This window comes from Marmota monax, unplaced genomic scaffold (assembly GCF_021218885.2).
Source record: "Marmota monax isolate L192 unplaced genomic scaffold, Marmota_monax_Labrador192_F-V1.1 WCK01_AAM20220418_F8-fsc00089, whole genome shotgun sequence".
NCBI classification, from domain to species: domain Eukaryota; kingdom Metazoa; phylum Chordata; class Mammalia; order Rodentia; family Sciuridae; genus Marmota; species Marmota monax.
This window is the reverse complement of record NW_026694744.1, coordinates 4,237,486-4,250,216: the sequence shown is the minus strand read 5'-3', so window position 1 is coordinate 4,250,216 and position 12,731 is coordinate 4,237,486. Positions and strand designations below refer to the sequence as shown.

At 42.1% G+C, this 12,731-nt stretch overlaps 1 protein-coding gene across 6 annotated transcripts in view; it reads right to left on the bottom strand.

The window, feature by feature from the left end:
* Gpm6b (glycoprotein M6B) overlaps positions 1 to 12,731 on the bottom strand; it is a 165,101-nt gene that overhangs the window by 4,429 nt on the left and 147,941 nt on the right. For all 6 annotated transcript variants that reach the window (XM_058572576.1, XM_046424356.2, XM_046424352.2 and 3 more), the window contains 4 exons: positions 11,317 to 11,473; positions 4,401 to 4,572; positions 1,996 to 2,069; positions 950 to 1,015 (listed from right to left, as the gene is read on the bottom strand). In XM_058572576.1, coding sequence (XP_058428559.1) covers positions 950 to 1,015; positions 1,996 to 2,069; positions 4,401 to 4,572; positions 11,317 to 11,473 — 469 coding nt within the window. The remainder of the gene's footprint in view (positions 1 to 949; positions 1,016 to 1,995; positions 2,070 to 4,400; positions 4,573 to 11,316; positions 11,474 to 12,731) is intronic.

Below are 12,731 nucleotides of genomic sequence, written 5' to 3'. Positions count from 1 at the left end.
TCTAGCAAGTGCTGCCATTTAAGATGGCTCACAAATAGACTGTGCTGTACCTCAGAGATAATCTGCGTGTTAGACTTCATTCAGGCATGAGTGGTGGTGCTGTTGATTCATTAATGTTGAATTCATGGCCAACAATATATTTTTTTTTTTTTGGAGGGGTACCGGGGATTGAACTCAGGGGCAGTCAACTGTTGAGCCACATCCCCAGCCTTATTTTGGATTTTATTTAGAGAAAGAGTCTCACCGAGTTGCTTAACACCTCGTTTTTGCTGAGGCTGGCTTCGAACTCTTAATCCTTCTTCCTCAGCCACCCAAGCCACTGGGATTACAGGCGTGTGTCACCACGCCCAGCAACAATATATATTAAATAAGGTGTCTTTACACTAAAACACACAAAACAAGGTTGTGTACTGACAAGTTGGTGAAGATATGACCAGAGGCTTATATCAACCCTACTCTATATTCCCCCTTAGGGGCCTGGTTCAATATTCAATATTTCAGTGTTTGAAATGACTTTATAGAACAGAACTACCACACATATAATGAGATCAATCATATATGTATACATCTGTATATATATATGCATATTTCCATATGCAAGTGAAGATTTCTTTACAAAGAAATGGGCAGTGCCTCACTTGAGCAACTGTCCATGAATGAAGTCATGATACTAAGTACTAAATTGAGCATGCTAGGCCCAGTCAACCAGTGTTGGTACCCTCTCTTCTTTCCAGAGTCCAAATTATATCGCTTACAATCAATACCAAGGCAGCCACTACTACTTCCTATAAACTAGACATGAGGTAAGTTTATACGAGGAACAGTTACCCAAGGCTGAGTGCCAGGATCCTTTGCTTCAGTAGGCTGGCAAAAGCTGGAAGGGAAATCTGTCATTTAGAGGCTGGGGGGAGGGGAGCTAGACTAGGGTGGTCCTGATGCACTTACTCACCAGGGCAATGACGGTGGCGCCAGCTCCAGCACAGGCCACAATGAACAGGTGATAGGACATGTAGAACTAGGAAAGAACAGGCACAAGCATAAGCATTTTCTGTGGACTGCATTGTCTATACCCATTTTGGGGTGCTGCCTCATCCTTCTCCTTGGTACCTATTCTCTAAAAGGCTAGAAGCAAGCTTGTGTTCCCTTTGAGCTCTGGCTGCACGTTGGAATCACCTGGGAAGCTTTAAAAACTTTCTGATGTCCAGGCTGCACCCCACACCAATTGAATGTGAACACCTAGGGGTTGGGCCTCAGCCATCAGTATATTTTAATGCTCCCTGGTGACTGCAGTATGCAGCCAAGGTTAGGATAGGAGACTCTACTTTGAGCCAATCCATTTTAGGGTAGGGGCTGACTATTCCCTTAACTTGTTGTCTTTCAAAAGCACATCACATTGGTGTTTTCTTAACTATGCAAGTTCCCACTGGTGCATTTAAGAATTTTGCTTTATTAACAATTACAAGCCCATGTCTAAAGAATATTGTAGGATCAAGATAATATATCATAAGACTTTGGTTTTAAATTGCCAGTTAAGGATGAGTGTATAAGGAAATAACAGCAAGTTGTCAGGAAACTGAAATGATTAATGGTGAACTCTAATTAAAAACTTGGTATATGCACAAATTCAGGAGAAATTTTCTATGAAAATTAATTGGTATTTTTTCTGTGACGTATTCTTTTTAAAAATTTCCAGAAAGAATCAATTCTCAGATTTGTAGATTTGGGATCACTCCTAAATTACTGACAGAAGGAAAAGCTCATCAGTTCCTAAGGCCCTTCATGGAAGGGGCTGGAACATATGAAATGACCATTTTTGTAGGCCAAAACTGATTGAATAGTGATGGTAACAGAGTTCACTAAAGAGTCTGCATAAAAGAGCTGTCCATGATAGCATGTTGACCATCTCTCCTGCCTTTTACAGCTGGGAGAACCCTTTATCTCAGTCTAATCTATGAGGCCATCACCTATGAGCCCCCTAACCCGTGGCAGGTTTACCTCATTTGTGTTGCAGATGTTCTCTAGGGCAGAGCCACATATTTTTCCCGGGAAAGCATTCCAAGGAATGATACCTGCAAAGTGAATCCCAATAGAAAGTTAGTGCCAATTAGTGCCTTGGGTGGGTTTTTGTTGTTTTGTTTTGGCTTTTTTTTTGGGGGGGGGGGGCGGGTGCTGGGATGGAACTCAGGGCCTCACACATGGTAAGCATGCCCTCTACCACGGAGCTACATCCCCGGCCAACCTCATGTTCTTAACAGACCCCACCACTTTGGCTGCCAATTGTAACATAATTGTAGACTGTTCCTCAGCAATAGCTGAGGTGTCTGCTGTCTACAGAACAGGCTTTTTGGAATAGAGTAAGCCCTATTTGGACAATAGGTCAAGAGCAAAGTCACCTGGTCTGTAAGAGATTTAAACAGCTTGGTGTTTTTTCCTCCTACAAATTGTGCTTTGTTCAATTTTGAGTTGATATTTGTAAAGATTGTTTCAAAACTAGGTTTTCCCTATAGTGAATTTATTAACTGTATCTGCAAGGTGACCCATCAGAAAGCATTACATTAGATAAATTTCCATATGAATGTTGTGCTGTGGCCTGACTATTCAAGCTCTTGGCTAGTGGTCGACCTGAGAGAAGTGTCAAAATTGAGAGTACAAACTTGGAAACTTTAAGTTTATTGAAATCTAATAAAAAGTTTTGGATGTGTATTTTGGACGCCTGGGCTGAGGATGTAGCTCAGTGGTGGAGCAATTGCCTACATATACAAAATCTAGATTTAATTGCCAGCACCAGGAAAAAAAGAATTGTATATATGTGTTGGGAATATTTTTAAATTGAAAATCAAATTGGAAACTTAAAAAAAAAAAATACTAGTGCCCCTCATCCCAGAGGATTGGATAAACAGTCTAGTTTTGTGATATCTCTCTTGTAATCCTGAGTCCCTTCTACAGTGACAGTTGTCCCTTGAGATACTGCTCTTTTACCTCTTTAATGCGTTTAAGTGTGTGCTTAAAAATTAAGCACAGTTCAATTTACACTTCTCCCAGGAGGTAAGGAAAGAGTATTTAAAAAACATAAAAAGTCCTTATTCCTTCCATCCCTGTGATGGCCCATAGTAAATCTTCATGCCTTAGAAGGATGGGAAACTATCGGTGAAGCCAGTGATTGCAAGGCTAACTGGCTGGGCAAATACAGAGGACTTAAAAATATAATTATGGACCCCCAAAAATTTGTGGTGAAAAGTTTTTTTTAAGGAAGAGGGAAATGATACATATTTAAATATTTTTCCACAAATGCTTTAAAAACCAACTTCAGGATCTGCTTCTAAACCCATCATAAAGAACAGTGTTGTTTGGCATGGGACTTTGGTGAGAAGAGGTTAGTGTGATGGGCAGTTTTAAGTTATTTCCATATTATGTTGTAAAACAAGGTGTTGAGAATAAGACACGTGAGAAAAACAAGCAAAAATTAAATATTCATCTGTTTCCAGAAAAGCTCTAGAAGGATAGTTACTTCTTCAGTTCTAATGAAGATCTCTTTTCCTATTTCTGCCAGGGAACAGATTTCCTAGCATCCTGGCTAGAAGCAGTAATTAGACTTCTTCCTTGAGATGCTGCCTTCTCTCACAGCAGAAAGTTAAGTCTCAAATTAATTGACCAGAGGAACCCACGGCCCCTTCTGTGGCTTGTCACAAGGAACCAACCTTCATTCCCTATTTTGAGGATCCCATTCATGAGAATAAGCCATTTAAAGCAGTTTCCGAGAGCTGAAGGCAGTTTCCACAGCATATATCCTGATGATTTAAAAATACATCTGGATTTATGTTGTGTTTTGGTATAGATAAAGTTTAAACAATTAGTCATTTTAAAAAAGACTTTTAAGAGTTGGATATAGAAATTAATTAGATTGTACAGTATGTATCATTTTAGATAAAAAGTCAGTTATAAAACAAAGAAAAATATTTTTATAGTAGATACCCAGAAGTCTGACTAAATTGCATTATAAAGTAATGTTACATTAAAAACATCTTTTACTGGGGCTATGGCTCAGTAGTAGGGTGCTTGCCTTGTATTATGAGGCACTGGGTTTGATCCCCAGCACCATATAAAAGTAAATAAAGATATTGTGTCTCCATCCACAACTAAAAAAATATTTTTTTAAAAAAACATCTTTTACTAAACACTTAAAAATATAAAACTATTGAGTGACATCCTTTAGCAAGTTAAAAGCCTCAGCAATGCTTCCATCCAGAAAACAGTATATGAAGGGAAAGAGTGTAAACTATTCAATAGATGAATGTGTGAAACAGGCCATGGGTAAAGGGGATGCCTCTGTAATAATTAAGGTGCAGATATATGCAACAAGACGACAAAAAATTAAGGGGGAGAAAATTAAAAAGAAGTACCATATTGCCGGACATCCACGCAGATCTGCTCCACACCCGCAGTCCCGTTGGTCTGCGGTGACTTGATGACTTCACAAGTTGACCATATATTATAGAACATAAACACAGGCACTGCCGAGAAACCAAACACGCCCAGCCAAGCCACTCCAAGCACATAGGTGAGGAAAACAAACTAGGCCAAAAACAAGAGGAAGGAGAAAGAATCATCGTTTGCACCAGCGGGTCATCTCCCAGAGGAAGGACTGTGCAGTTCTGGGCCCATCCAGTACAGAAGCCACAGATGCAGGATGCATTCTGGGAACCACACCCTGCTAGGGCAGCTAGAAGAAATGGCCAGGGTAGGGGAGCAGGGGAAGCTGGAGCTGACCATTCCCCTACATAGAGGATTTGAATGGTAATCCCCAGAGCCACCTTGGGGGCTTTTTCAGGTCTCTGTCTTAACCCCAAGAGGTGACCTTACTTATTCAAGGTCACAGAACTAATTAGTGACAGGGCCTCCCATGAGGCACTCTTTCTGAATCTGATAAGATACCCATTTTCTTCTAGTTTTCTAAGATTCACAGCAACTTTACAAGCAAAGCAATTGGTTTAGGAAAAAAGCTTCATGGTCCTCACCCACAAGTCACCATGGGCAATTCCAGGAAGAGGGTAATTGCAGTACTCAACTTTCGTAACCTATCTTGACTACCAATTTTCAGACAGCTTTGAAAGGCTGCCTCAAACACCTTATGGTATTTCTATTCGCAGAATGTGCACCCACAGGGCGTGTGGGCAGGTTCGAGTTCTACTTTGACTGTTATTTTTTAAGCTCATGGTGAGACCTGAGGATTCTACCTGACTTTTTATACTGCAGGGAACACCTGGAAAGTGAGACGCTGGCCTGGAGGTTAGGCTCAAAGGGGCTACCTCCAGTTGGTCAGCCCGGTAAACTGCAGAAACAAGGCCTTTTTTCAGTATAGTTCCAGAAACATTTATAGTTCCAGAAACATTTGCATTTCTAAAAATACTCAAAGAAGCCGATTTCAGCAGTTTCATCTTCCTCCCCAGTGCCTGGGATCTTGCTGCTTCAGACTAAGGTTTCTTTTTCTTTCCCCTTCAAAAGAAAACTTTACAATCTTTCTAATAACACCACAAGGACTCAAAGGGGACTGTTGATTCTTGGTCTTGGTGAGTCTTTCCTTCCGGAGGTGGTCAGGGCTCAGAGAGAAGGCCAGTGCCCTGCTGGGAGCTGTTCCTGTCATAGTGGCCTCCAGCATTCAGAGCTGCTTCCTCAGTGAGTTATTGGGATAGCCTCCCACAGAGACTGAGGAGAGCAAGGCCTTCTTGAACAGGGTCAGAGCTCATTTGTCTCCCCAACCTCATACAACTTTCTGACCTCAGCCTGTTGCTTCAGTGCTTGTTAACAGCCCTATCCTCTGTATTGTGAGCCTAACCTTAAAAAGCCAAAGTGTGCCAGGCACACACCTGTAATCCCAGCAACTTCTGAGGCTGAAGCAGGAGGATTGCAAGTTCAAAGCCAGCCTCAGCATGTTAGTGAGGCCCTAAAGCAACTTAGCAAGACCCTGTCTCAAAAAATAAATAAACAAAAAGAGCTGGGGGTATGGCTCTGTGATTAAGCACCCCTGGGTTCAATCACCGGTACCAAAAACAAAAAACAAAAAGTGTCACAAGAATCCCATTTGGGAGTAGGGATGCTCAGATCAACAAAGGACTAAACAGTCAGCAGATGAGTGGTTCATCCCTGCAGGAACACAGTTTTCAGAAATACTTCTGAATGACACTCCCTGTGGAGACCGACTTGTCCTTGCAAGTGCTGTAATTCTTTTTTTTTTTTTTTTTTTTTAATTTTTTATTGTGGGTTGTTCAAAACATTACAAATTTCTTGACATATCATATTCCACACTTTGATTCAAGTGGGTTATGAACTCCCACCTTCACCCCATACACAGATTGCAGAATCACATCAGTTACACATCCATTGATTTACAAATTGCCATACTAGTGTCTGTTGTGCTCCGCTGCCTTTCCCATCCTCCACCCTCCCCCCTCCCCACCTCTCCCCTCCCCTCCCCTCTCTCTACCCCCTCCACTGTATAACCCTGAGGGTCTCTTTCCATTACCATGCAATTTCCCTTCTCTCACCCTTTCCCTCCCACCTCTCATCCCTGTTAAATGTTAATCTTCTTCTCCTGCTCTTCGTCCCTACTCTGATCTTAGTTACTCTCCTTATATCAAAGAAGACATTAGGCATTTGTTTTTTAGGGATTGGCTAGCTTCACTTAGCATAATCTGCTCTAATGCCATCCATTTCCCTGTAAATTCTATGATTTTGTCATTTTTTAATGCAGAGTAATACTCCATTGTGTATAAATGCCACATTTTTTTTATCCATTCGTCTATTGAAGGGCATCTAGGTTGGTTCCACAGTCTTGCTATTGTGAACTGTGCTGCTATGAACATCGATGTAGCAGTGTCCCTGTAGCATGCTCTTTTTAGGTCTTTAGGGAATAGACCAAGAAGGGGAATAGCTGGGTCAAATGGTGGCTCCATTCCCAGCTTTCCAAGAAATCTCCATACTGCTTTCCAAATTGGCTGCACCAATCTGCAGTCCCACCAGCAATGTACAAGTGTACCCTTTTCCCCACATCCTCACCAGCACTTGTTGTTGTTTGACTTCATAATGGCTGCCAATCTTACTGGAGTGAGATGGTATCTTAGGGTGGTTTTGATTTGCATTGCTCTGACAGCTAGAGATGTTGAGCATTTTTTCATGTACTTGTTGATTGACTGTATGTCCTCCTCTGAGAAGTGTCTGTTCAGGTCCTTGGCCCATTTGTTGATTGGGTTGTTTGTTCTCTTATTGTCTAATTTTTTGAGTTCTTTGTATACTCTGGATATTAGGGCTCTATCTGAAGTGTGAGGAGTAAAGATTTGTTCCCAGGGTGTAGGCTCCCTATTTACCTCTCTTATTGTTTCTTTTGCTGAGAAAAAACTTTTTAGTTTGAGTAATTCCCATTTGTTGATTCTAGTTATTAACTTTTGTGCTATGGGTGTCCTATTGAGGAATTTGGAGCCCGACCCCACCGACTGTAGATCGTAGCCAACTTTTTCTTCTATCAGACAGCGTGTCTCTGATTTGATATCAAGCTCCTTGATCCATTTTGAATTAACTTTTGTGCATGGCGAGAGAAAGGGATTCAGTTTCATTTTGTTGCATATGGATTTCCAGTTTTCCCAGCACCATTTGTTGAAGATGCTATCCTTCCTCCATTGCATGCTTTTAGCCCCTTTATCAAATATAAGATAGTTGTAGTTTTGTGGATTGGTTTCTGTGTCCTCTATTCTGTACCATTGGTCCACCCGCCTGTTTTGGTACCAGTACCATGCTGTTTTTGTTACTATTGCTCTGTAGTATAGTTTGAAGTCTGGTATTGCTATACCGCCTGATTCACACTTCCTGCTTAGCATTGTTTTTGCTATTCTGGGTCTTTTATTTTTCCATATGAATTTCATGATTGCTTTCTCTATTTCTACAAGAAATGCCGTTGGGATTTTGATTGGCATTGCATTAAACCTATAGAGAACTTTTGGTAATATCGCCATTTTGATGATGTTAGTTCTGCCTATCCATGAACAGGGTATATTTTTCCATCTTCTAAGATCTTCTTCTATTTCTCTCTTTAGGGTTCTGTAGTTTTCATTGTATAAGTCTTTCACCTCTTTTGTTAGGTTGATTCCCAAGTATTTTATTTTTTTTGAAGATATTTTGAATGGAGTGGTTGTCCTCATTTCCATTTCAGAGGATTTGTCGCTGATATACAGGAATACCTTTGATTTATGCGTGTTGATTTTATATCCTGCCACTTTGCTGAATTCATTTATTAGCTCTAATAGTTTCTTTGTAGACCCTTTTGGGTCTGCTAGGTATAGAATCATATCATCTGCAATGATAATTTAAGTTCTTCTTGTTCAAGCATTTTCACACAGGAGATTAGGCAAACAGATCCAAAAGAGGCCCAGCAGAGCCATTCTGAGGTCTCACAAATGGTGTCACTCAGGACAAAATTACAGGTTGGCATGCAGCCCCAGGCAGCTTAGGTTGTATACTCTGCTCCCTGTGGGGCCTATTTCTCATAGAAGGGGCAGGTCTGGGTGAAAGGCAGATTGTGGAGTTAGTCCCTGACCTGTGGATGTGAGGGAACAACAGGGACAGGCAGGACTGGGAGGGGCTGCATCTTTGGTCTCCAGCAGTAAACTTGATGTTCACAGCCTTATCTTACTTGTGCTAGGGGATATTAAGGACTTGGCAGGGTCCCTGTTGGACGACAGTGGTACAGGAGAGCAGCAGCCTGAGGCAAAGTAGCTCAAGATGGCAGAAGGCAACCTGCCTAAGTTTGGAGCCTAGGCAGAAAACCAGCAGGTCTGGCCGAAGCACAGGGACCTATGTGTAGATTGAAGCAATGTGGTAGGCTGCCTAGGCTTTTCCAGAGATCCTGGCCCAAGTGCCATTTGCCACAACTTTTGAGACGTTGGCTCAAATTTTTAAAGGGGCCATTTAAAGGAAGAATGATATGCTGATAGGACATAAGGTTACGTTAAATTATCTGGACCCTTTGGGAGCATCACCTTGGCCATGGCCTTCCTTCTTGAACTCAAGATAATACTCACCTCTCTGGCCATTCTTCCTTAGTTCCCTGCTAGGGCTCCTTCTCCTTAGCCTAGCCAGTAGACAACATTGTGCCCCAGCACTATCCCCCTCCACAAACCTCCTTGATGTCAACTTGTTCATGGCCACCACTCTTAAATGACCAACTCTTGGTCACCCTGGCCTAGAGCATTCTCAGAAATCCCATCCTAACCTTTCTACATGATGTATTAGGTAACTCCACCTGTTTCCTGGTGGTAACACCAAGCCCTAATGTGTCACATTGAATCTACTTTCCCCATCTCTAATGACACACACAGCCAGAGATTGGGCACTCATTACCTCCTCTCCTCTTCACTTCTGTGACCAAGCCCAGAGCCCACCTCCCCTGTCTTTGCATCTGCCCCTGTTCACCATCCTACTTCCTGAGCCAAGTTCACATCTCCACAGTGGCTCGGCCCTTTTGCTTACCTTCCTCTCTCAAATCTACCCTCCACAGGGAGATTGGTGATCTATGCATAACCCTCCCTCTCCCGTGTCTTTGTCAATTTCATTCATATCCTTGAATTTCACTCAAGGCCCTTCCTCATCTGATCCCTGTCCCTCCCAAGCAGTATTATTTCCCTCCTCCTCCAACAGACCCTTCCCTTCCAGCCTGGTCACAGGACTGGCTCCCTGGAGCCCCATCTGTTTTCTGGACCTCCTGTCCTGTTCATGCTGGTTCCTCTTCCCCCATTTCTCGTGTGTGGTGTCAATTTCCTCTGCTTTGTGCTGGTGCAAAGCCCTCCCCGAATCTGCACTGAAACTTAAGGTATTCTGCGTCCCAGACCCAACCCTCATGCCCGTGCTACTGGATCACAGAGAATTCCACCCCAACTAGTGTGCCTCCTGCAGGAGGACTGTTACAAACAGTGGGCTCTCCCAGGCTTTAAGCCAGACCCATGACAGTGGTACCCTCAGTCAGTGCTCCCCCTACCAGGGAACTTATCACCCTGTGGTGATAGCAGGTATTTCCCTTAGGGGAGGCTCAACACTGAGACTGGCATTTATTCCTTCGCATTAGTGCTTCTCTTGATTCCCAAAATGCTCTTACACCTGACTGTTTTTTCAAATGCCACAAACATAGCCAACTTCCTGTGAGACATTTTGACATGAGCACGCCATTATAAACTCATATATAAATATTTTATCTTCAAAAAAATGCAATTCAGCATGTCAAAAATGAAACCCAATACTGGCTTCTTCCCTACCAGCCCCCCACCACCAGGTTACCTTTTGTGATGTGGCACTTTCTAACCTTGTCTTTCCATTATTATTTTTTCAAGATTTGTCCTCTAGATCAAAGGCTATAAGAAGTCAGATAGGAAACGGTCTAGATTTGGGGGGCCTCATACAGTCTCCATTACAGCTACTTGGCTCTACCACTGTGTAACAGGAAAGCAGCCAAAAGCCAGAAGCAAACAAAACATGGTTATGTGCCAATAAAACTACATTCACCAAAACTTGAATTTGTGTAATTTTCACATATCATGAAATAAAGATAAAAAAATTTTTCTCAGCTTGAACCATATGAAAACAGGCAGTAGGCCTCATATGGCCCACAGGTCATTCTTGGCTAACCCCCTCCTTTCCCTGCACCCCCTTAGACTATAAATAAACTCCTTGAGGAAGAACCTGTTTTAACCTTTGTACCTCCCAGTGACTACTTGGTGCAGTCTGTTCTGATAAATATTAATAGAAGGATCGTGACATTTATCATAGAACATGTCTTCTTTTGGTATTAGGGATTGAAATCTGAGGCACTCTACCAGTGGGGCTACATCCCCAGCCCTTTACATTTTTTATCTTCAGATAGTATAAGTTGCTCAGGGCCTTACTGAATTGCTGAGACCGACCTCAAACTTGTGATCCTCTTGCATCGGCCTCCTGAGTCACTGGGATTATAGGCGTGAACCACCACACACAGCAAACATGTATGTCTTTAGGGCCTCTCTAGTCATATTCAAAGACAAAAGGGAACCTTGGGCTGATCTGAAACTTTATCTCCTCCTATAGTGGAAACACCACATGAATCTTCAGTACCCTTATCTGCATGTTCATAAAGGAAACATTTTACCATTAGCAGCCATAAATTTTCATTTATCACCAATGACATGTTGAAGGTTTTCATGTTCCTAACTCTACATTGGAAGAACAATATTTGTGTCACAAACCCCCAGCCACTCTCAGATAGCTGGTCAATTTTGCCAGAATAGCAAGGTTCGCACTCACCATTCCACTGATGCATCGGCCACAGGCGGTGGTTTTAAACTCCCCATGTAGTTCTTTCACTGCACTGGTGGTGTAAAAGCCTTCTGCCAACAGAATGATGCCATACAAGAAGAAAAAGGATGCGATTCCATAGATGACATACTGCATCAGTTGTATCCTAGGAAAAGAAGAGATCTTGAAACATTCAGTTCACTGTCAACTAGAAATTTTGTTTCTTGATTCTGAAGAGAGGACATGAAGCGAAGTTGCCTCCTTTGGCCCTAGCAGCCTTGTTGGGCATTCTGGGCAGGCCCTTCCGCCCACCCTCATCAACCTGGGCCTGCCTTCCATAATGGGCTTATAGGTGAGGCATGGGAGAAATTTCGTTTGGTTAGGAGCAGGGCCCACTCAGAATCTCTGACTACTTTCCAAGTCCCATGCTGTGATTGATTAATTTTGAACTTAACCATAGGCATTAAAGAGTTAAGTTACTTACCTGAGGATACACATGACAGGGCCGGCATTTGAACCCAGGCTCAATGGACAGCATGTTCCTTCCACCATCTCAAAATGCTTCCTACCCAGACCTAGTTACTCATAAAACTCAGCACTTGAAGCCTCTTTTTATTCTTTTTTTTTTTTTTTAATATTTTTTAGTTGTCAATGGACCTTTATATATTTATTTATATGTGGTGCTGAGAATCAAACTCAATGCCTCACACATGCTAGGCAAGCGCCCTACCACTGAGCCATAAACCCAGCCCTCAAGGCCTCTATAAGAAGGAACTTGGGCAGGTATTTTTTTTTTTTTTTTTTACTGAAATACTTAGTATAAGAGTGATAGTACGTCAAGTAGACTTAAGTTACAGAAAGTTAATTCACTACTAAGTTTGTCCTGTGAAAATTGAGAGACTGGAATGACAGTTCCTCAGCTTTGGCCACCATTGTAATCACCTGAGGAGCTTTAGAAAATTTAGATTTAGATCACATCCCTAGAGATGATGACTTGATTGGTCTGTTGAGGCATTGGGCATTTTTTAAAGCTCAGAAGTTTGAGAATCATGGATTGAGATCACTGGCAAATTAAATCAATTCACCTTTCCCAGGTTCGGTCTGGGCAAATATTTCTTCTCTGCACAATAGTATACAGTGAGCCCCTTGTCCTGTTTGATCCCTCCTTTTGACCCACCCTACTCCTGCTCATTTCTTTGGAGGACATTCATCAACAGATAATTCCATAAGAACTATTCCAACATGGTTTCTTTATTCTACAAAAATTTAGCTGTCCCTTTTTTCATTCTGCTGGAGAGGTTTCTTACAAGACAAACACTGAAACTTTGGAATTAAAGGAAAGAAAACAAAAATGCTAAATGAATGGGAAAGGCAGAATGTATTTCAAGGTAACATGTATATTGCTGCTAGGCTTGACAGTTATG